At 48.3% G+C, this 24,555-nt stretch overlaps 1 protein-coding gene across 2 annotated transcripts in view; it reads right to left on the bottom strand.

Annotated features, from left to right (window-relative positions):
* Positions 1-13,386, bottom strand: part of LOC142467968 (cytochrome P450 2D15-like) — a 30,697-nt gene extending 17,311 nt beyond the window's left edge. The window contains exons 1-3 of one of the 2 annotated variants that reach the window (XM_075574007.1): positions 12,595-13,386; positions 6,182-6,353; positions 3,517-3,669 (exon numbers count right to left, since the gene is read on the bottom strand). In XM_075574007.1, coding sequence (XP_075430122.1) covers positions 3,517-3,669; positions 6,182-6,353; positions 12,595-12,807 — 538 coding nt within the window. In that variant the 5' untranslated portion in view covers positions 12,808-13,386. The remainder of the gene's footprint in view (positions 1-3,516; positions 3,670-6,181; positions 6,354-12,594) is intronic. The other variant, XM_075574008.1, reaches the window with a different exon arrangement.
* Between the last annotated feature and the right edge of the window lie 11,169 nt (positions 13,387-24,555).

Below are 24,555 nucleotides of genomic sequence, written 5' to 3' on the forward strand. Positions count from 1 at the left end.
AGTGTGTGGTGTGTGCTGTGCCTGTTGGTTGTCTGTGTGAGTGTGTGTGGGTGTTGTGATTGAGTGTTGTGTGTGTTGGTTGTGGTTGTGTGTGTCGTGACTGTGTGTTGTGACTGTGTGTTGTGATTGTGATTGTGTGTGTGCTGTGCCTGTTGGTTGTGCCCTCCTTACGGTGTCTGCCCTGCAATAGCGCTGTGTTCCTGCTCTCCTCCGCTGGCAACCTGCTTCGCTGCGATCCTCTGCAAGTGAATGGGTAGGCTTCCACTATATCAATCATACTATGTATGTACAGAAATAATAAAAAAAAGTGTACACATTTCCCCGCTCGTGCTTGCAAAATTATGCAGGACACCCTGCGCTCATGCTTCGAGAGTTGGTGATGTCACCGCTCTCCGCGGCAGCGTGGACGCAGCCTAATTTTGCAAGAGCAAGCTGTTGAAGTATGTAAGTATTTAGGCTGCGCTTATAGTGCCGACGACGCACGTCGCCCGAAAACAAATGCATTGTCGCCGCCGCCTCGTGCGCTTATAGTAAGCGTGACGTGGTGACGCAATTTTTTGAAGCCGGCAATATTTGATTTTTCAGGGGCTGTCGCCTGAACCAATCAATGGCCTGGTTGCCCACGCCGCCGCAAAGCGAAATACAACTTTCGCTAGCGTCACCGTCGCGGGCACTCTATGCGCGGCCTTAGACATATTTGTATTTACATTGTATACCGTTTAATAAAGGTTTTTTTTTTATGTGATTTTGATTACATTAGGCAGGGGGGCCCGAGAAATTTCATGGATAAAAAGGGGGGCTCGGCATAAAAAGTTTGCTCACCCCTGATGTAAGGGTCTGGGAGTCACGCCGCCTTCGGCGTGCTCCTCACTCACCTGCAGCTCCGCGGGGTCCTCCCGCGGCACGCAGGCAGCCTCTCTCCGGAACGCCGATCGCAGCTCCACGTGGGCGCGCGCGCGCACGCCAATGCTCTTCTTCTACTGTTGGGCCGACGGGTATGGCCGGTCACGCGCCCGCAAGCGCAGCTACACAGAGGCGCGGCCACACGGAGCCGCACCATCCTCTTAAAGGCACAGCACCTCAAACTAGTGCTGCAATCAAATGCAGTCTTACTACTGGGCTTTATGGCTCCTCCCCTGGGACTCATGCTGGACCTATCCCTGCCGTAGCCTGGCCCTTCCACACACCCCCACCTTGCTGCGCTGCTATTGGACCCTCTCTCCTATATATACCCTACAGTGTCACTGACTCGTTGGCTGAGCATAGAACCAGTTGTTCTCATCACTCTCTGCCTCCCTAGTCCTGTCTTGTCCTGTCTTGTTTTGCAGTCTTCCTCGTGTACCGAACCGGCTTCCGCTACAACTACCCGCACCTCTGGCATCCCGAACTCGGCATACGGCAACACGACTCTCCGCACCTCTGGCATCCCGAACCCGGCAAACGGTAAACGATTACGTCCTTCTCTCTAACCCCGGACTTGGCAAACAGCACCCTCTACCATCCGTACCTCTCCTGCCCCGATCCGGACTCCCAGACCACTCTACTCTCAAGACGTGCCCTCGTGGCTGTAGGTGGCGTTATATCCTATCCCACCTCAGCACTGCGGTCCCGTCTCGTTTGTGGTGAGCACGTCCTGACATTATGCTCAGCCCTACAAACATGGACCCCTCTGAGGTGGAGCACACTTTAAATGCCCATACTAATCTCTTCACCATGCTAGAGACTTATCTGGAACAAGCTGATAGGCGAATGGATACGTTACAGCAGAGCCTTCATTCCCTTACCGTTCAAGTCCGAGCTCTCAGTCGGGAACCTTCACCCGTGGCTTCCACAGCCTCCGCAACCGCATTTCCAGCACCTCCGTTTGCTTTGGAACCTCGTATTCCGGCTCCCAAACACTATGCTGGGGATCCCCAAGGATGTAGGGGCTTCCTTAACCAATGCCTCATCCAATTTCGACTCTGGCCCTCTCGTTTTGTCTCTTCTGTCTCCAGGGTCGGCTATATCGTGGCTCTTCTCATCGACGAGGCGCTGGCATTGGCTTCTCCCATCTGGGAACAACAAGGTCCTCTCACACAGGACATCGATCTCTTCGTCGAGGAGTTCCGAAGAGTCTTCGACACCCCTGCACGGCAATTAACCACAGCATCTTCTCTTCATCACATAACCCAGGGAGATCGACCCGTCGCCCGGTACGCTGTGGAGTTCCGCACAATTGCTGCTGAGACGGGATGGAATAATGAAGCACTATCTTCAGCGTTTTGGCAAGGTCTCTCTGAATCTCTAAAGGATGAGCTCGCAGAGCGGGAACGTCCCACTGACCTAGAGGATTTGATCGGTCTGTGCGTTCGAGTGGACCAGCGTCTGCAGGAGCGGAGAACTGAACGTTCTCGTTACCGTCAACGGGTTTCAGGGCATCTTGCTCCATCGTTCATGGCTCCTACACCAATGCAGTTGGGAGGTAACAAGCTGTCTGCTGCTGAGAAACAACGTCGGCGCAATGCCGGTCTCTGCATGTACTGTGGCAATTCCGGTCACATAGTACCCCAGTGTCCCCACAAGCCGGGAAACGCCAACTCCCAATGAAATCCCGGAGAGTTTCGTTGGGAATACTGACACTTTCTCTCATCATCAAGGACGTCCTTCCCACCAGAATAATGTTGCCAATAACACTGTCTGGAGAGGGATTTCACACTCAAGCATGGGCGTTCATTGACTCCGATTCCGCAGGCAATTTCATCGATGAGACTTTTGCTAGACGGAACAATATTCCATTTATCAGTAAGAAGACGCCAGTAGGTCTGGAGGCCATTGACGGTCGACCTCTACAGCCGGCATTCATCAAGCTACAGACGGTGCCTGAGAAGGAAGGGCGGTTTGAAGTCCTGGCAACTCCATCCCGCGTCACAGCCAATCAGATAGAGGGATTTTTTTTTTTCGAGCAGGGGATTTTTTTTTTGCAGAGCATGGGAAAAGTTACTGGCCACGAGCCAATATCCGATCGCAGCTGGCGAGTGGGCGACCGGGTTTGTCGAGCACTAGTTATTATATTCTCTCTTAGACGCCTCTTTTCTAATGCAAACAAATCTAATTTCGCTAGTCTCTCCTCATAAATCAGATCATACATTCTTATTAGTAATTTGGTGGCACTTCCTGTTGTCTACAAGCACTCCTAAATCCTTTTCCATCAAGAATTCACCCAATTTATCCAAATTTAATTTGTATGTTGCCTGTTTATTCTTGTTTCCAAAATGCATAATCTTAAATTGAGCTGTATTAAACCTTATCTGCAATGTACCTGCCCAAGTTTCCGGTCTCTCCAAGTCCTTCTGGAGAAAAATTACATCCTGCTCTGATTCTATTACCTTACACAATTTAGTGTAATTTAGCAAAGATGGAGACTTTGCTCTCGATGCCAACCTCAAGGTCATTCATAAACAAGTTAAACCCATTCGCTGATAGCTCATGGGCACTACCGAGCGTTATCACCTAGTGACCTGGATTTGGTTTGGTTACCTTGCTCAGACTGGAGAGCAGAGCACAGATACCCGGCTTCCTCAATCACTTTCTCCTCCAGCGATTTCTTTCCCATCCCGAAGTTCCTCAGTGTAGACAGGGAGAATCTTCTCTGCTCCTTCCAGCCTCTGCCATAATGTGCCAACATGATACCTGTGGACATGGAAAATAGTGATTCGTCTTGTGTTAGAGGAGCGGTTCTGCTTGCTGGCCTTTTTTTCTTTCAGCCTACCTGAACCTGCGCTCTAATCCGTGGTCCTCCCCATGTCTGAGGTCCCCCCCCCCCTCCCCCAGTTCCTGAGATACGTGTCGTTTCTTATATTGACACGGAAAAGCTACAAATATGGGGATTGAATATGAAGATGACAAATTCCACAAACAGACGAGTCTTTTTGAAGAGAGGTTGAAAGCGGAGTCTGGATTTTTGCCACAGGTGGGGAAGAGCAAGGCCCCAAAGCCTGCAGTAAAGTGTTCACAAGGCAAATGTGCCTGCTTACTCTCACATGCACCACCCAATCAGGTAGCACTTAACCCATGAAAAATGTTGATTTGTTTAGTCCCAAACCTCACTGATTTCAGTCACTAGAGGTTGAAAGCTCCCGGGCGCCATATTTACATTCCCTTGCAACCCCTAAGGGTACAAGATTTCCTGCACTGCTCTGAGCTGTGATCCTGTAGGACCCAAACTCGCATTACCAGTAACCTCGACCTGTAAGGAGTCAATGAATTCCACTCTAGTTTTCATTTAATACTAGAATAACTATGTCTTTCCCCCACCTTCTCTCTCCCACAACATCTCTCTCCCCTCCATCGCTCACTCTCTCTTCTCCCACTCTCTCCCTCTCTTCTCTCTTCACCCACGTCTCTCCATCTGTCCCACTCCTCTCTCTCCCCTTAGTCTCTCTCCACCACATCTCTCTCATTTAAGAGGTCCCACACAAGGAAAGGAACGAGATTTGTTCTATGAGCCTGTGATTTCAGTCCTGTTGTAAGTATGATTCTAATTTTACCCCTACTGGATTCTTCATTCTATGCCCCAAGTCATTTTAGGCAATTATTTGTCTTTTTTACATATGTTTTATTAAATTGCAATCGCTATTTGGTTATTCTTTGTATGTGTTTGAGTTTTTATATTTAATATTATTATTTATTAGAGTTACAGTATGATTTTTCTCTATGTCTTTTATGTTTGTCTGTATGTGCTGTGAGACTTCAGTCAAGATCCTTCTTAGGAACTGTTTGATCACCGTGATTGGACTCTTCATTTGGTCAGAGTTTATTCACTGGGGTATTTCATTTTATTTTAGGCGCCGGCTGTGTGTGTGAGTGAGTGAGGGAAAGAGAGATAGAGAATCCACTCCAGCAGGAGCAGACACAAGACAGCACTCAAAGGTAAGTAAGAAAACGTGTATTCAAAAATAAACATAGCACAAACATGACCAACGTTTCGGTCCTCGTGGTGCCTTCCTCAGGGTGGTGCTGAGGACCGTTGGTCATGTTTGTGCTATGTTTATTTTTGAATACAAGTTTTCTTACTTACCTTTGAGTGCTGCCTTGTGTCTCCTCCTGCTGGAGTGGATTACTTTTCTCTTACTATTGGTATAGGACATGCACCGCAAACTGTTTATGGTATTGGGAGTGCCGGCTGCCCCATTTTGTTTTATATATATATACACACACACTTAATTAAGCTATGGTGGGTAAAAAAAAGTGACAAAAACCCTCCACAGCAAAGCATATAGCAAATGGAAATATTACTGTATGCTCATTTGCATGTCTTAGACAGGTCTGCAACCCCGCCTTTCACCATTATCACACAGCACTTCCACTGCAGCAAGGAATGAGCACACAGTGCCACCTTTTGCTTCCAAACCATTAACATGGTTCCCTATAGGCTTAAGCTTGCTCCATGGTCACAGCTTTTTGCCACTTTTTTTATCCAGCATAGCTTAACTAAGTATGGTAAAACCTATCCTTGCTTCATTTTTGCATAGCCAGTATAACCAACCACACACCGATTTGACCCATTAAGGTTGAAACAGCTGTCTGTGGGTGGGTTTACTGGCTATGCATCTTAACCCTGGCTGTGCTCAAAGCTGTGACCATGCAGCAAGCTTAAGCCTATAGGGAATCATGTTAATAGTTTTGAAGCAAAAGGTGGCAATGTGTGCTCATTTGCATGTCATTTCCCAGAATCTCTTGCTGCAGTGGAAGTGCTGTGTGCTGGGTGATAATGATGAAAGGCGGGGTTGCAGACCTGTCTAAGACATGCAAATGAGCATACAGTAATATGACTGTTAGTGACAATATATATGGTTTCTAGTATGAATAAAACGGAAATAGCCGTGTTAGTGTTGTCCTATGACATAAATTGTTAGTCCAAATAAAAAAGGTATCACCTGATACTGAAGAACTCATTTATTCTGCACTATGGTTTCTAGTACAAAGGTACACGGACAGGTTTCCCATGGCTGAGATATCGAGTATGAGGGGGAAAGGAGTATGTGGGACGTCATTTTGGACCCTGACTGGTGGCTCATTCCAGCAGCGAGGAAAGTGAGACAGTTGGAAGTCGGGCCCGGGAGTACTGACCCAGCTGTTCCCCGTGTCGGCAGCCCTGGCTAGAACCTATTATACAGGGGGATGTGTGAGCCGATCGCCTTACCTTTTGAATTCCCAGAGAGCCCAATAGCTTCAAAGAGGGGAAAACTGGGCCGGTCCGCTATATCCTCAGACTTGTTGATCAGAACTTCTTTCATGACCTCAAACCCATTCAACACCACTACATTTTGCCAACAGATCTGAAGGCTGAACACATCCCCGTACTGTTTGGTTATCTGTTAACGGAAAGAGCAATTTATCCATTAAACGGGTATAGCCTCGGTATCCCTCAGGGGATTGTCACATGCTGCAGCTTAGCATTTAGGGTGGCTGCAATTAGATAGATAGGAGTATAGCAGCTTTAGAGGCTGCAGTTTACATGTTGCTAGGCAACCAGTGAAGCTGTGAGATGATGACAGTTAAGACAGTGTTTGAAGAGTGTCAGTTGGAGCAGGGAGCTGGGTGAGTGAGGGTGCAGGGGAGCAGTAGCCCCTTGCACTAGGCCAGTTAACCCCATAGGCCCCAGATAACTGTTACCATTGCCCCAGTTTGTGGTTGCTTCAGGGACAGGCCCTACGTTAGGAGTTCTGCCCCTTTAGCTGTTTGAGTTAAGAAAGCACTTTGTGTCGCGCAGCTTGATTACTGGGTCTGGGCTCAGACCCCTATATATAAAGAGACTATCTTTACGGAGGCCACGCCAAGCAGTGACTGCAGCCTGCCGGCTGCAGACGGATTCCCCTTCAAGGTACAGATGGTACGGCACATGGTGATATTATCCACGCTGGAATTCACCACATGCGTAGGAGGACGTCTCGTCGGATCAGGCGGATCCAATCCAGTTATCTTGCGGCCCCGTGGGCTGGAGCCCCGGGCAGGTACCTATAGTAGTGCACTTAACACTTCAAGGGATAGCGCTATCTCCCACACATTGGGTGGGTTTGGACATAAGGAACATCAGGGAATTGGTGCCCAGCACCCAGGTACTTTGGAGGAGGGATTACCTAAGTTGATGTGTGCACTAAGTGGAGTGCTATGTGTATGGTTATATGCGTTATGCTGTGTGGTACAGGATACCGAGGTTATTATTATTAGTTATAGTAAAACGGTTGCTTACATATATTGTGTGTGTGTCTTACTATTACTGTGTTCCTGTAAGAGGACCATATTACTCAGGTGGGAACCCTTACAGGTGGAGGCACTGTGTTTGAACCATCAGGTAACCCCAGGCTCCCAGTGGCGGAGGTTCAGGCCTTCAGGTAACGCACCACACCCGGTAACACAAGTGTAGATTTCCCCACATGGTCCCCATCTGCGAAATGGGGGGGGGGGGGGGAGGAAAGGTGTTACAATTTCAACGTAGGCCCGAAAGGAACTAATGCCAGTGTCGTGCCAGGTTTTACAGGTAAGAACTCCAGTCCTTTGTGGCCAACAAAATGTTTTAAACAACTTATCAGTGTAATTATCTTCCTAAGGCTCCGGCCACGCTGACGCTACTTCTCGCAATTTACATTTTGACGTCCCCGCTCACGGGCACACATACTCACCCACGCTTGGCACTTACATTAAAAAAAAAAAAAGTGACTTTGAACAGCGCTCAGCTGGCCTGCAAATTCTGCATTAAGTACAAAGTTCTCCGTGTGTGCGCACTGCATGTATATCTTTATATAGCGCCATCCAGGTACACAGCGCTTTACAGCAGTAACACACGGGACATCGCAGGAATAAGTGTTTCACACATAGAAGTAACATTAGGAAAGGGAGTACCTGCACCGAAGAGCTTGCAATCTAAGTGGTGAGGAGGGAGAACGTACTGAGACAGTAGGAAGGTTTTTCTGATAAGTGTGTCTGCAAGGGGCCAAGGGCAGTGCATGAGGTGTATAGTATCAGCCACGGAGCTCCCATACAGTATGCTTCGTTAAGGAGGTGTGTTAGAAGATGGATCTTAAAGGTGGATAGAGAGGGTGCTAGTCGGGTATTGAGGAGAAGGACATTCCAGAGGTGTGGGGCTGTCAGTGAGAAAGGTTTAAGGCGGGAGAGGGATTTAGATACAAATGGGGTAGAGAGAAGACATCATTGAACAAAACGCAAGAGTCGGGCAGGTATATAGCGAGAGATTAGGGCTGAGATGTAAGGAGGGGCAGAGGAGGGTATAGTGAGATATTAGGGTGAGATGTAAAGAGGGGCAGAGGATGGTGTATAGTGAGATTTTAGGGTGAGATTTAAGGAGGGGCAGAGGAGGGTATAGTAAGATATTAGGGTGTCGTCAGCATAGAGGTGATATTTAAACCCAAGAGATGTGATTAGGTCACCTTGAGAAAGTGTGTACAGAGAAAAGAGAAGAGGTCCCAGGACAGAGCCCTGCAGTACCCCCACACAGAGATTGATAGAGGAGGAGGTGTTATCAGAAGAGACACTGAAAGTATGATGGGAGAGGTAAGAGGAGATCCAGGATAGAGCTTTGTTCCGAATACCAAGAGTCTGGAGAATGTGAAGGAGAAGATTGTGGTCCACGGTGTCAAATGCTGCAGAGAGGTCGAGTAATATGAGCAGAGTGTAATGACTTATGTCTTTGGCAGCATGGAGGTCATTAGTTATTTTAGTGGCGGCTGTTTCAGTCGAGTGAGCAGTGCGGAAGCCAGATTGTAGAGTGTCTAGGAGAGAATGGGTGTTGAGAAAGTGGAGCAAGCGAGAGAATACAAGACGTCCAAGAAGTTTAGAGGCAAAAGGCAGGGGGGAGACAGGTCGATAGTTAGAAAGACAAGTATGGTCAAGCTTGCTGTTTTTGAGTAATGGTATAACTGTTGCATGTTTGAAGGAGGAGGGAAAGGTACCAGAGTAGAGTGAGGAGTTAAAAATGTGTGTGAGCGTAGGGATTATAGTAGGACCAAGAGGTTTTAGGAGATGGGAGGGAATGGGCTCAAGAGGGCACGTGGTAGAGGAAGAGGAGGAGATCAGCAGTGACACATCCTCCTCTGACAGCGAAAAAAGAGTCAAGGAAGGCAGGAGGAGAATTGGGAAGCAGTGTAGGATGCTAGGAGGAAACAGAGGGAATGTTCTGACGTATGAATTCCACCTTTTCCTTAAAATAGTCAGCAAAGTCCTGAGGTGTAATGGAGGAAGGAGAAGAGGCAGCTGAGGGTGGTTTGAGTAGAGTCAAAGACAGAAAAGAGTCGGCATGGGTTAGATTTGTGCGTGTTGATTAGTGAAGAAAAGTACATTTGTTTAGCTTGAGAGAGGGCAGAGTTGAAACAGGATAGCATAAATTTGTAGTGAAGGAAATCTGCGAGAGTGAGATTTCCTCCAGAGGCGTTCAGAGGAACGAGTGGAGGAACGCAGCATGCGCGCATGGGAATTTAGCCAGGGTCTGGGGTTAGAAGGGCGAGGACGGCAAAGAGAAAGCGGGGCATGTAGATCAAAAGAGGATAAGGCAGAATTGTAGTTCCTGACCAGGTTATGAGGGGTTATAGGTGGCAGTGAGGACATATAGATGGGCAGTGAGGAGATAGGCGATTCCTGCAGGGCCATGGCAGAGTTTCAGGCGATAGTACGACGGCTGCAGCTCAAGGCGCAGCCCACGGTGGAAGGATGGCTGCAGTAGCACCTACAGGGGCTGTCTGGTGTGATGGGACAACACGGGAGGAGGTTCAGGTGGGTCCTCTAAGGAATCACTTGGGGACATTGTCAGAGCGTCGCACAAACCAACGCACTGGGCCTCCTCCAAGGTGCTGCCCAGATCGGGAGGACAACGGGGCTGCAGGGGATTTTGGGAGCATTGGATGTGCTCCACACTCAGTCGGCAGTGGACCACTTTAGGCTGGTCCGGAGTTGCGAGCAAATACATGTGCAAGGCACCCAGAGAGGCACAGCAGGGTACTTGAGCCTGCACGGTCCGCAGGGCGCAAGAGGCAGAGCTCGTCGGCACCTGGCCCATTAATGGGTGAGAATACCCCTTTAATGTCAAGATCTTAGGAGGGTCACTTCCCCACAGAATGGGATATTTGGCTGCCACTGGTGCTCCGCCGCCAGGACGACACACCGCAGGTCATCTTGCTGCCGGTCACCTCGTCGCCATCTTTAAATGTCCTTTCAGACAATCCGCAGGGCTCCTTGCTCGGCCGCCACTCCAACGGCGGTGATCGCCCCAAGTGTCCTGCTGGGCGCAAGAACGGGCGCACTCACAAATGCCGTCGGAGCAGTGGTGGCCGCGAGAGGGGCCCTGCGGCTGACTGGGAAGACATAAAGATGGTGGCGAGGTGACCGGCAGCAAGACGACCGGCGGTAATTCATCCTGGTGGTGGAGCGCAGGTAGCGATTTGGTTATACCGAATTCCCCATGCCAGTGGGTCTGCTGGGTGGAGAAGGTACCGCCAGCGCCGTTACATAGCGAATGGAAGTTTGCGGGAGGAGGCACGGTAGTGGAGCTGGGGCCGGGCCGATCCCTCTATGACCAGGTTTGTACAGCGGAAGTACAGTAGGGTGGCGCGGTGGAACTATGATGGGCAGTTCCGACAAAAAATGGCTGTCCGCCATCAATAATCTTGGGATACTAAAGATATGGATTTGTAGATTGAGTTCATGGGGAAGCCGGCATCCTTCCTCGGGGCGTCCGACATCAGGTCATCTTCTGGCTTGGTAGGCGGCAGGAGGAAGGGTCGTTGCTGGCGCTTTAATAAGGGCCAGTGTAAGGTCCGCGGTTACACCGGCATGAGTGTTCATCCTGTGGGGGAAGCCCCCACCTGCAGGCGAACGCTCTCGCAAGGGCAAAAGCAGGGACGCAAGCGAGAGGAAGTAGGAGGGATTTTCACCCCCAATAGAGGGCGGTTTTGGTCAGTTCGCATGGTTGCGTGTTTAGCAGCGTGACTCGGTTAATGTTCCTTCAGATCGGGTTTGGGAGGGTTCTTGCGGGTTTGGCGGTTCGGGGCTAGTTTAAGGAGTTAAATAGCCCCATTTGTGACGGTTGGTTTGGGGGTAAGTGCCGGGTAACCTTGCCAGACGAAGCTCCGTTACGGTGATGCCTGGCGGTGGCATGGTGGGCAGAGCTCACTGGCCTTTGAGTACCTGGGGCCCATCTCGCTGAAACGGTCCCAGCTAACAGGTCATGATTTAAGCGTCATTGGCCTTACCTGTTGGCAGGCAGGGTTAGCACCTTCCCTTTGCTGTATATGAATAAAAGTCGCCGCCATCGCACCTCCAGACCTTAGTGCTTTATTTGTGGGATGTTCAGAAGAAGGAGCTGGGGGCGCCACATCGCAAGCTCTGAGGTCATGCATATCATTAGCACGAACGCCCATTATAGTAACGCAAGGGTCCCCGTTACGGCTGAAAATAGCACTTAACTCTGATTTAGTGATCTCTGGAGACTCAGTTAACGATGTGTTACCTTAAATTAGCGCATCTTGAAGGCGATAACGGAGCTCTGTGGATCTCGGCATTAGATTGTAAGCTCTTCAGGGCAGATATTCCTCACCCTATCCGTTATACTGTATTACAATTCCCTGCATTATAGTGGCTATATTGTAAAGCGCTGAATATAAATCCAAATATATATACAAACATACATGTCCATATCAAACAGTATATATGTTATCAAAAATATCAGCACTTGGTGTTGTATATTAACCCCTTGAGTATCAGAGGAGGGTGCAAAGCAATGCGTTGCGGGCTAGCCTGGCAGCTAATGGGTTACATAGTTACATAATAAATGAGGTTATAAAAATACATACGTCCATCAAGTTCAACCTATGCTAAATTTAGATACTTTATCCTATATCTATACTTATTGATCCAGAGGAAGGCAAACAAAAAACCCCAGAGTCATATCATCCAATGATATCTCATAAGGGGAAAAATAAATTCCTTCCTGACTCCAAGAATTGGCGATCGGATTAATCCCTGGATCAACATCCTTCCCATGTTTACTTATTTAGTATATCCCTGTATACCTTTCCCTTCTAAAAAAATGTCCAACTTTTTTTGAACAAATCTATTGTATCTGCCATCACAGTCTCCATGGGTAATGAATCCCACACTGTAACTGCCCTTACTGTAAAGAACACTTTCCTTTGTTGCTGGTGAAATCTCCTTTCCTCCAACCTTAAGTGATGGCCCCTGAGTCCTTTGTACTGCCCGTGGGATGAATAGTTCTTTTGAAAGCTCCTTGTACTGTCCCCGAATATATTTGTTTATAGTTATCATATCCCCTCTTAGGCACCTCTTTTCTAATGTAAATAAATCTAATTTAGCTAGCCTCTCATAAATTAGATTGTCCGTCCCCTTTATTAATTTGGTGGCTCTTCTCTGCACTCTAGTTCCATAATGTCTTTTTTTATTGAGTGGTGCCCAAAATTATACTCCATATTCAAGGTGTGGTCTTACTAATGCTTTGTAAAGTGGCATAATTATGTTTACTTCCCATCCATTGCCCGTTTAATGCAAGATAAGATCTTGTTTGGGTTAATCTGGGTTAATCAGACTTACATGTTTAAAGGAGACATGGAGGTTTTGGAGGTCAACCTGTAGCATGTTCCCCACAAAGGGCACCGAGGGAGGTCCTGGTGGGAACCGTCTCCATGTCTTCCTGCGCTTCATGAAGTCCAGCAGCAGAAGACAGACGGTGAAGATGATGCCCAGTAGGGAGGCCTTAGATAAGGACACAGGGAGCACAGACCAGGGCTCTGACTGCAACACCATACTGTCTGTCTCTCCTAACCGCTCACCTCTCCCCCACACCTCTCTCTGTCTCTCCTAACCTCTCACCTCTCCCCCACACCCCTCTCTCTCCTAACCACTCACCTCTCTGTCTCTCCTAACCCCTCACCTGTCCCCCACACCACTCTCTGACTCTCCTAACTGCTCACTGCTCACCTCCACCACTCTCCGTCTCTCCCTCTCTCAGGGATCTCTAGTCTTGGAACTGCCCTAGTTTGTTGATGTACACGTCCACTCCTCCCCAACACCAGCCAACTATTCTTAACTCTAACGTTTCTGTAATCAGACACACGCTGCTTTCTATCGCACTCACTTTAAATCTCTGCCATTATTTGTCCATTCCAGACCTTTAATCCCATCTAAATGTTATTGTCCCAACACCGTGCATATCTCCCCAATCCCCATAAGGAACTTTAAACCCTAATTACAGAATAACACAGATGTAACTCCAAATACATTTCAGAAATCATTATGCACTATGCCCCAGGAGCAGGGACCCCGGCTAAATACCCCATCTACAGTCCCCACCCCATTTGGTCCCGTGCCTGCTAGCAAGGTGCAGAGGGGACAAGGGCAGTGTGCATCCCTTATGTTAGCTCTGGCCCCATGCTGGGCCTCTGCTCACATTTGCATTGGCTGCACAAAATAATTCCTGCTGCCTGTTCTCTCACATGAAGCTAATAGTCTTAAAGTGGCGATGCCATTGGTATTGAAAGTTATTGTTAACCTCTTTGCCGCCTTCATTGCTTCGCTGAATAATAATAGTTTTTGCTTGTGTAGCACTGTACACAGTTTGTCACAGGCGCACGTTCCCTGCCCCGTAGAGCTTACAATATATTGCTTGGTGCCTGAGGCACAGGGAGATAAAGTGAATTGCCCAAGGAGCTGACACCGGGAATTTAATCAGGTTCAAACTCTGTGTCATTGTAATGAGTAAGTGTCTTTACTCACTGAGCTGCTCCTTCAGCCCCCGAATACACAGCCTCACACTGCACCCCCACGGGGGGGGGGGGGCGAACCCAACCACCTGGCCCCAGAATCAGGCTGCCCACAGACCATACACAGACAGACACCAGATACATGTACTATACGCACATGCATGCACACACCATGCACACATAATGAGCCAGATACACACATCATATACAGTTGTGGTTTGAAAAAGAAAGTACACCCTCTTTGAATTCTATGGTTTTACATAGCAGGACATAATAACAATCATCTGATCCTTAGCAGGTCCTAAAATTAGGTAAATACAACCTCAGATGAACAACAACACATGACATATTACACCGTGTCATGATTTATTTAACAAAAATAAAGCCAAGATGGAGAAGCCATGTGTGAAAAACTAAGTATATAGAGACTTCCGCTGACGTCAGCTGGTATGGAGTAGCAGCCTGGGAGCTCCGCAGACTCATCCGAATAAACTTAAAAATAAACACCCTTTCACTTAAAATTTTCCCATAAAAAGAATATCCTCTGGTGGGGGAGGCAACGCTAAGATGTCCAGGCAGCAAAAGAAACCGGCATCGCAAGCAGTAACGAAATACTTCTCCCCGCAGCAGAAAAGCCCCGAACAACAGCCTGCTGCACAAGATGGCGGCGGCGCACGCGGTGAACAACCATTACAGGGCAAGACTGCTAAAGCTAGAGAAACCTCCACGCAGGAGCAGCCTTTAACCAGGGACTTCATGGAGCAGCTGATGGCGGCCCAACACACCAAAATGCATGCTTCCCTACAAATGGAGATAAAAGCCGCGGTCCATGATCTCACGCAGCAGATTAATGGCCTGGCGGACAAAACCGCCACGCTGGAGGGAGAGATGGAGGAGACCCACACACGCCAGACAGCAACGGAGAATGAGATCTTCAAGCTCCGAGAGGAAGTCGCCATGCTCAGGGACGGATTGGAGGACCAGGAGAACAGGGACAGGAGGCAAAACCTCCGTATACGTAACATCCCCGAGACAGTTCTCCCTGGCCTCCTTCGTCCATACCTTCTGGACCTGTTTAAATCTGTGTGTGACACAATAAAAGATGAGGACTTGGAAATAGACCGAGCCCATAGGGCCTTAGGGCCCAGATCTGAGGACCCTGGAAGAAGGCGAGACGTGATAGTAAGGCTGCATAGCTATTCTGCTAAAGAGAATATACTTCAAGCATGCAGAGGAAAAGAAACACTGTCCTTCCTCAACGAAAAGCTTCAAGTCTTCAGTGACCTTTCCAGCAAAACTGTGCTGCGGAGAAAAGAGATGAAGCCCCTAACGACCCTGTTGCGTGATAACGAGATCAGGTATCGTTGGGGGTTTCCCTTTAAGCTTACAGCCAGAAATGACAAGGGCAAGTACCTTACGATTAGATTTCCTGAAGACATGGGCCCGTTCGCGCGGGCGCTGGGACTGTCACCGCCCGCGGAGTGGATGCAGGATCAACATCAGGCCCCAGCCCAGAACGAAGAGGAGGACAGCAACGTCGAGCCGAGAAGAAGAGGCGCCTCAACACGCACCAAGACGCCCAAACGCTGAGAGGACCGGAGGAGAAGACGATCCCGATCCAGCGCTATCTACACTACCGCGATGTTTCCCAGCGCAAACAACGCGGGACTAATTCCCCACCGCCGAGGGCACAGCCTAACAGCGAGGGAACTCAGAAGCTTGAGATCAGGTGCCCCAAGACGGAGAGGCATCCATAAAAGTTCGTGGCTAAACAACCACAAAGATGTTTAAGTTGCCAGTTAACCGTTTCCCAGTTTCCCCCTCGAGTGGAGGCGGCCCGTCCGGCTTGGATCTCCACAGTTATGGGACCGGCATGGTTCCGGGGGTCGGGGCCTGGGGGGTGGGAGGAGGGAGGTGGCGGGCTCCACTATATCATGGCGGAAGACTCCGAACAGTAAGTACTGCTCCCTCAAAGCCCGCGGAGAAACCTCCACCCCCCCGACCCCCCCCCCCCCCCCATGAGAACGGTCCCGGTTGTCATTACTGAGTGACAAAGGGGAAAAACAGGGCACGACTTCAGCCGCCGAGAGAGCGCCACATCCCCCCCCCCTCCCTCCCTCCCGTGGCCGGACCATTCCCTTCCCCGGCGGGTACCCGTACTCAAAGAGGCAAACAGACATGCACGTCCCCTCCAGGGTTGAGCTAACTCACCAGAGTAAGGCCTGATTCTGGCCTCTATAATACTCGGACAAGGGACACATTAGCCAACATCTACCCACCCTCTCCTTCCCCCCCCCCCCTCTCAAGGTCGCTCAAAACAAACTGTATATTTCTGAGTCATCAGAAACAATGTTACCCTGAATTGAATGTCAGTTCCAATGTAAAAAATAGAATAACATGTTCACCTCTCCCCTTTCCCCCCCCTCCCTCCACCCCCCCCCCCCCCTCCCCCCTAAGGATGCTCAAGGCAACTATGCCAAATGTAAAAAGCAAAGCAACATGCCCCCCTTTCCCTCCCACCCCTCCCCTTCTCCTCCCCCTCTCTCCCCCCCCCCTCCCCACCCCTATTCATAATACTTGCCAAACACGCCTGTTGGATACAGACTGTGCTAAAGCACACAGCCTTGAATGTTAACTACGTAAATGTACCACCCTATGCATATAGTTGAACTGTTGGATAAATATGTCTGCCTCAAATGTAAAAAATAAAATACATGTTCACCTCTCCCCCTCCCTCCCCCCCCCACCCCCCCTGTCCCTCCCCCCCACCCCCTCCCTCCCCCCAAGGTTGCTCAAGGCAACTATACCAAATGTAAAAAGCAGAGCAACATGCCCCCCCCTTTTCCCCCTCCCCCCCCCCTCCCACCCGTTCGTGAATGTTAACTACATAAATGTACCACCCTATGCATATAGCTGAACTGTGGGATAAATATGTCTACTTCCTCACAACCTACCCCCCCTTCCCCCAAGATTGCTCAAGCCAAACTGTGTACTCCTGAGGCGCTCGAAATATTCCCGGCCTGAAGTGAATGACAACTGTAACAATATACTTTCAGGTGTGGATATACACAATATTTGCCAAGCAAGTCTGTTGGACACAGACCAGGCTAAGGCATATGCTTTAGAAGATTAACTGTGTAAATGTACCATTACATATAAATACCAGCACTGTTCAATGAAAATGACCGTCCCAAATGTGTAAAAAACAGAGCAACGCGGTCCCCGTTCCCCCCCCTTCCCCCCCCTCCCCCCCTCCCCTCCCACTTCCCCTTCCTCCCCTCCCCCCAACCCTCCTTCCCCCCCCCTCCCCACCCCCCTGCCCCCCCCCCTTCCCACCCCCTCTATCTCTCACCCCCAAATTAATCCCTCCCCTTCCCCCCCCCCCCCCCACACGCTCTCCAGCTAAAAATCCCCGGTTAAGCACTATTAATATGTGGTTGCCCTTAATGACCCTGCCCTACTAAGTGCAAAAAGGATAGGGTATCATATATATAGTTAGCTGAGTCTGCACCCTCGGCTTGTTCGCTCCCCAGTTAAGGGGTTAACGGAATTCTCCAAACGGGCCTTAAGCCCAAATGCCGGACAATAATACCGGTAGCAAATACAGAGGACCCCTCGCGGACCTCTTTTCACTCTATCTCTTCCTGGCGACTCTGTCCCGTCAGGCCTTTTGTCCCTCCCCCTCCCCCCCTCCAGTGCCTATCCTGCTGTGTCCAAGCCCCCCCCCCACACCCGAGGCCCACTGAAGTATCCCCCCCATTTATAGACAGGCCCAGGCGACCCAGTGTGTCACTCTTCTCTCTCCCTCCTTTGAGGACTACTGAAACACCTCGCTCAAGCCTACCCTGGCTAGGGGAATTAAGACCCAAGACAAAACTCTTGACGTGGGAATTCCAAGAGTTTCGGAGCCTAAAGCCCCGAAAGAAAACAAACAAAAATAATGTCCTCCATTAAACTGATATCAATCAACGCCAAAGGCCTTAACTCCCCGAAGAAAAGAAAGCTAGTTCTAAGGGATTTGAAAAACTCCAAAGGGGATATAATTCTGATTCAAGAGACCCACTTTAACTCCCCAACTCCCCCCAACACATTCAAAAATGTATTTCCACAGGCATATTTCGCCTCGTCCCCAAGTAAAAAACGAGGAGTAGCTATTCTTATCAGAGCAGGGACCCCCTTTGCGCTCTCCAAGACCCAATCAGACCCAGACGGCCGATTTTTAATAGTTCAAGGGACACTAGCAGGCACACCAATCACATTGGTCAATATCTATGCCCCTAATGAAAATCAAATTCCCTTCCTAAGAAAACTTCTTGAGTCACTGGAACAACAATCTCTCGGATCTCTGATTATAGGCGGAGACTTTAATATGGTAGCCTCCCATACTCAAGATAAGTCAAACCCTACTACCACCACCACACCACCCCCCCCAAGCCACATATATTTTACAGTCCCAAAAAAAAGCCAAGAAATTTAGGGACATTATGGAGGAATTCGCTTTAGTGGATATCTGGAGGGCCCAGCACCAGAGTCAGAGGGACTATACCTTTTTCTCCTCCCCTCATCAGTCTTACTCGAGGATCGATTATTTTCTAGGTACAAAAAATGTTTTCCAGGCCTCGGCCCAATCAAGTATAGGCTCAATCACTTGGTCCGACCACGCACCCATAGATCTCACCTTATCCCTACCCTTTGTTAAAAATACGCAATACAAATGGAAGATAAATGACTCCATGCTAAACTACCCAGACACGGAGATAGCTATCCGACAGAAAATCTCACTATACTTCCAGCAGAATACGGGGACTGTCTCCACCCCAGCCATGCTCTGGGAGGCCCATAAAGCTACAATTAGAGGAGATCTAATTTCCTTAGCCTCATACAAAAATAAAATAAAAAACAAACTCCAAAAAGAACTAATAGATAAAATTGCTCACCTTGAACAACAACACAAAGCCACAATGTCAAAAAAAATATTTAAACAACTAAACCTAGCTAGGTCAGCCCTTAAACAGTCCCAATTGGAGGATGTTGAAAAGGCACTCAGGTGGACTAAACAAAAATATTTTGACAAGGGCAATAAGGCAGATAGACTACTGGCAGCTAAACTGAGGGGCACCAAAGTTAAGTCCCAAATAACCCGTATCAAGACCAAAAAGGGACAGGTTACGTACGTCGAAAGAGAGATAGCGCAGGAATTTGCGGATTTCTATTCTGATCTATATAACCTGCATCCCCCGGGGCAAGACCAGGTCAGTCTTGACACAATCACCCAATATCTGGAGAAATGTTCCCTACCAAAACTGTCCAATGAGGAAATAAAGACACTCAATAAAAAGATAACACAGGAAGAATTAAAACAAGCCATAAGCTCTTTGAAATTATCCAAAGCCCCGGGCCCGGATGGCTTTTCGAACTCCTATTACAAAGTGTTCAGGTCCATCCTCTCACCCCACCTACTCAAAATGTTTAATTCGTTTCTCCAGGGTCAACCAATCCCCGCAACAATAACAGCCGCTAACCTAGCCATAATTCACAAGGAGGGAAGGGACCCGCTCCTTTGCGGGAATTATAGGCCCATCTCCCTACTAAATACAGACCTCAAGATCTACAGCAAGATTCTAGCAAACAGGTTAAACCCAATTCTCCCTAGACTTATACATGTTGATCAAGTAGGTTTTGTGTCGGGAAGACAGGACTCCGACAATACCCGCAAAATTGTGGATATAATTGATCACGTGCATCTCACAGGTTCCAAAGCAATGATTCTGAGTCTGGATGCCGAAAAGGCATTCGACCGAATCAAGTGGTCCTTTCTAGACCAAACTATGCAGAGGTTCGGCTTCTGTGGACCCTACCTAGAGGGAGTGAGAGCCCTCTACCAAAATCCCACGGCCCATATAAAACTTCCAGGGGGCCTCACAAACCCAATACAAATCAGGAATGGGACTAGACAAGGCTGTCCGCTATCACCTCTCTTATTCGCCCTAACCATTGAGCCCCTCGCAGCCACAATTAGGGATGAAAAAAGTATAAAAGGAATCCAAATAGCAGATAGGGAGCATAAAATCTCCCTGTTTGCGGATGACGTGATTTTGACACTCGTGGACCCCCATGTCTCCCTTCCCAACCTCCAAAGAGCCCTAACACAATTCGGAGCAGTCTCTGACTACAAAGTAAACATGGACAAGTCAGAGGCCCTAAATTTGTCCCTCTCTGAGCAAACGTGGAAACTAATTCAAGCCAACTACAAGTATAAATGGAGTAATACCTGCATAAAATACCTGGGAGTTAAAATATCTAACTCCTATAATACACTTTATCAATATAACTACCCCCCCCTATTCGATCAAATCAAAAAAGATCTAGCAGCATGGAAAAAGTACCAAATATCGTGGTTTGGGAGGATAGTCTCACTAAAAATGAATATCCTTCCAAGACTACTCTATTACTTTCAAACACTCCCAATCCCTATCCCACAAGCAGTGTTAAAAAACGTCCAATCCCAGTTTTCCCAATTTATCTGGAACGACAAAAAACCTAGAACCCCCAGAACAGTGATGCTCTCATCAAAAGAGAGAGGAGGTCTAGGAGTCCCTGATATAGTTAAATATTACCAAGCGACGCAACTGAAGCAGGCTGTAGTTTGGAGTTGCGACCCGGCCTTGGCTTCTTGGCTTGAAATAGAGACCTACTATGCGCGTCACAACCCCTTTCAGGTGGCAATGTGGTCCCCGAGCAATAGCGGGGTGGGTTCACAGAGGTATGAACTAGGAGCAATGAGATGCACGTGGAATGTATGGCTTAAAAGCAAAGGGAAGTACGGTCTGCTAGCATCCCCCTCCCAGCTCACACCACTCTTCGGGAACCCCAACTTCCCTCCAGGGTGTTCCCCAAGACAATTTGACCAATTTCAGGGTCACAATATAAAGCTGGTTGCTGATCTGCTGCAGAAAGAGGGAATACTGACCTATCAAGAGCTAAAAGGTAAATATCAGATAGAAGACCTCCACCTATTTAAATACCTCCAGGTTCGCCACTTTCTACTGACACTGGCCCCAACCGCCAAATTCCCTCCACTCACCAGATTTGAATCTCTCTGCATTAAGACCACATATCAAAGGGGACTGATATCTGAGATCTACAAAGATCTGGAGATTACATCCCAAGACCCAGACCACAGATATATGCAAAAATGGTCAGAGGACCTCCACCTACAGATAGACAGGGAAGATTGGGCTGAGATCTGGGAGCAAGCAACAAAAACCTCAATTTGTACAGTAACAAAAGAAAACATCTACAAAATTATGTATCAATGGTACCTGACTCCAGTTAGACTGAGCCAAATCTACCCCGGCACGCTAGACCTTTGCTGGCGGGGATGTGGTGAAAAGGGGGACATGGCCCACATTTGGTGGTCATGCCCGGAGATACAAAGGTTCTGGACCATGATCCAGACGCTTATTTTCGGAGTAACAGGACTTTCCCTTCCCCTCGACCCACTGACTCTGGTGCTGAACAAACCAATAGAAGATGTCCCCTCCCCAATGTCCAGGCTCATCATGGCTATACTAACGGCAGCTAGGTGTTCTATAGCAGCAGCCTGGAAACAAATCAGGGCCCCATCGAGAACCTCAGTGATCAGGAGAATAGAGGAGGTGATGTCTATGGAGAAGCTGACTGCTATGCTCCAAAAGAGAATGCCTCAACACCAAAATACCTGGAACCCATGGATAGAGAGATAAACCCCAAGATTGATAAGCAGGGGAAACCCTGAACTAGATAAACCTGTAATGAATCTAAGGCGAGGATCCTAGAAAGGCCTCGGGGCCCCACACTCCCACCCCCCTATTCCCCTTTGTTAGTCTGCTTCCCCCCTTCCCCCCCCCCCCCCGGCCCTCCACTCCCCCCCCCTCCCCCCCCCCCACATCTTTTCCTTGCTCTTTTCTTTCTCTTTCACCTCTTCTTTCACACTAGGAAAACGAGAAAAAAGATGTTGGTCATGATGTATCTAAACTATGGTAAAGGTCATGGGCTCATGACAAAAATGTATGTACGATAATATGTGAACATGACCAATAAAAAGAAATTGTTACAAAAAAAGAAAAACTAAGTATACCTTATGATTCAATAGCTTGTAGAACCACCTTTAGCAGCAATAACTTGAAGTAATCGTTTTCTGTATGAATTTATCAGTCTCTCACATCGTTGTGGAGGAATTTTGGCCCACTCATCTTTACAACGTTGCTTCAGTTCATTGAGGTTTGCGGGCATTTGTTTATGCACAGTTCTCTTAAGGTCCTGCCACAGCATTTCAATCGGGTTGAGGTCTGGACTTTGACTGGGCCATTGCAACACCTTGATTCTTTTCTTTTTAGCCATTCTGTTGTAGATTTGCTGGCATGCTTGGGATCATTGTCCTGTTGCATGACCCAATTTCGGTCAAGCTTTAGCTGTCGGACAGATAGCCTCACATTTGACTCTAGAATACTTTGGTATACAGAGTTGTTCATGGCCGACTCAATGACTGCAAAGTTCCCAGGTCCTGTGGCTGCAAAACACGCTCAAATCATCACCCCTCCACCACCGTGCTTGACAGTTGGTATGAGGTGTTTGTGCTGATATGCTGTGTTTGGTTTTCACCAAATATGGCTCTATGCATTATGGCCAAACATCTCCCCTTTGGTCTCGTCTGTCCAAAGGACATTGTTCCAGAAGTCTTGTGGTATGTTCAGATGCAACTTTTTAAACCTAAGCCGTTCTGCCATGTTCTTTTTAGAGAGAAGAGGCTTTCTCCTGGCAACCCTTCCAAACAAACCATACTTGTTCAGTCTTTTTCTAATTGTACTGTCATGAACTTTAACATTTAACATGCTAACTGAGGCCTGTAGAGTCTGAGATGTAACTCTTGTTTTTTTTTTGCAATTTCTCTGAGCTTTGCACGGTCTGACCGTGGGATGAATTTGCTGGGACGTCCACTCCTGGGAAGATTGGCAACTGTCTCGAATGTTTTTGAATAATCTTTCTCACTGTAGAATGATGGACTTTAAATTGTTTGGAAATGGCCTTATAACCCTTCCCAGATTGATGGGCAGCAACAATTGCTTCTCTAAGATCATTGCTGATGTCTTTCCTCCTTGGCATTATGTTAACACACACCTGAATGCTCCAGACCAGCAAACTGCTAAAACTTCGGCTTTTATAGAGGTGGTCACACTTGCTGATGATCAATTAATCAAGGGCATTTGATTAGCAGCACCTGTCTGCTACTTAGCATCTTAATTCCTATGGAAGCAGTAAGGGTGTACGTAGTTTTCACACATAGCTTCTCCATTTTGGCTTTATTTTTGTTAAATAAATCATGACACGGTGTAATATGTCATGTGTTGTTGTTCATCTGAGGTTGTATTTATCTAATTTTAAGACCTGCTAAGGAACAGATGATTGTTATTATGTCCTGATATGTAAAACCATAGAATTCAAAGAGGCTGTACTTTCTTTTACACACAACTGTACATACAGTCATACAGTAACCCCCTGGCTGCTCAGCCTATCACAGAGGGGGAGGGATGTGACCGGCTGCTCAGCCTATCACAGAGGGGGAGTGTGACAGGGTAAATAAAAGCCACCAGCTATATGCCTGGAAAACCTATGTCTAGTCTGCAGTGCAGCACTGACTAGATTAACTTCAGCTGGGAGCCTTAGGACAATTAGTTGGATCCCAGCTGCCTAATCAAGATGTGTTAAAACCCCAGGCTGTAGACACATGGGGCTGGCTGTTGAGGAGAGAGGCGTAAGCTACTGAAGAGATTACTGATACAAGGTCTGTTAGCAAAATACATGAATTATGAACTGTCTGTCTCCTGCATAGAAAAGGGTAGCTGCCTTATTTTTACACTGTCTACTAAAGAGAAACTGTTTTGTTTTGTCTGCTGAAGAAAAAGCCATTTTTCTTTTGTTTGCTGATGAAAAACTATTTTTGTTTTGTGTGCTGTATAATTTAAGGCTAAATAAATAAGCCTTATCCAAAGAACCTGCGTGTGTAGTTGCATTTACCCTGCAACAGGGAGGGATGTGACCGGCTGCTCAGCCTATCACAGAGGGGGAGGGATGAGCAGCTTCACTGCTTATCTCTCATGCTTCTTGGCGGGCCCCCAGAGTTGCCAAGCTCTCCTGGCTGTCCCACCAGTCAACAGCCCACCAGTGTCTCGGCTCCTCCTCCCACCTCGTTGGCAGCCCTCCAGTATCCCGGCTCTCCCCCTGGTGGCGGCCACCCAGTGTTTTGATTCCGCACCCCCCCCACTCCACTACCCACCAACGCTCCCCTTTGGCTCTCCCCACGGTATCCTGGCTGCTCTTCCCCCCCCGGTGTCTCAGCACCCCCCCATTCCCTCTCGGCAGCCCCCCGGTGTCTCGGCTCCCCCCCACTTACCATTACCTGCAGAGGAAAGCCAACCTGAGCTGCTATGTGAGCTCTGCATCGCCACCTAATGGCCAAACTCTGTGTTGAGCGGCACACAGACGCTGCTCCTCTCCTCCCTGCAACCGGACCAATTATTCAGTCTGACCAGCCCACCCCTGCACCCCCCCACCCCCCAAATACTGTATGAATATATTATTTATAGAAGTATTACATCTGACGGCAGATAATGCCCACGTGGCCGCCCATTTTCCTACCTGCTGTGTAACCTCAGACCCCTTCTGATCCTCGGGTATCTCTCGTATTTAGGGCTTAGCCTTGTGTCTATCCCAAGCAGGTGTTAATTCCCTTCCTGTATTAGCCCCTACCACC

Source organism: Ascaphus truei, chromosome 17, assembly GCF_040206685.1.
Source record: "Ascaphus truei isolate aAscTru1 chromosome 17, aAscTru1.hap1, whole genome shotgun sequence".
NCBI classification, from domain to species: domain Eukaryota; kingdom Metazoa; phylum Chordata; class Amphibia; order Anura; family Ascaphidae; genus Ascaphus; species Ascaphus truei.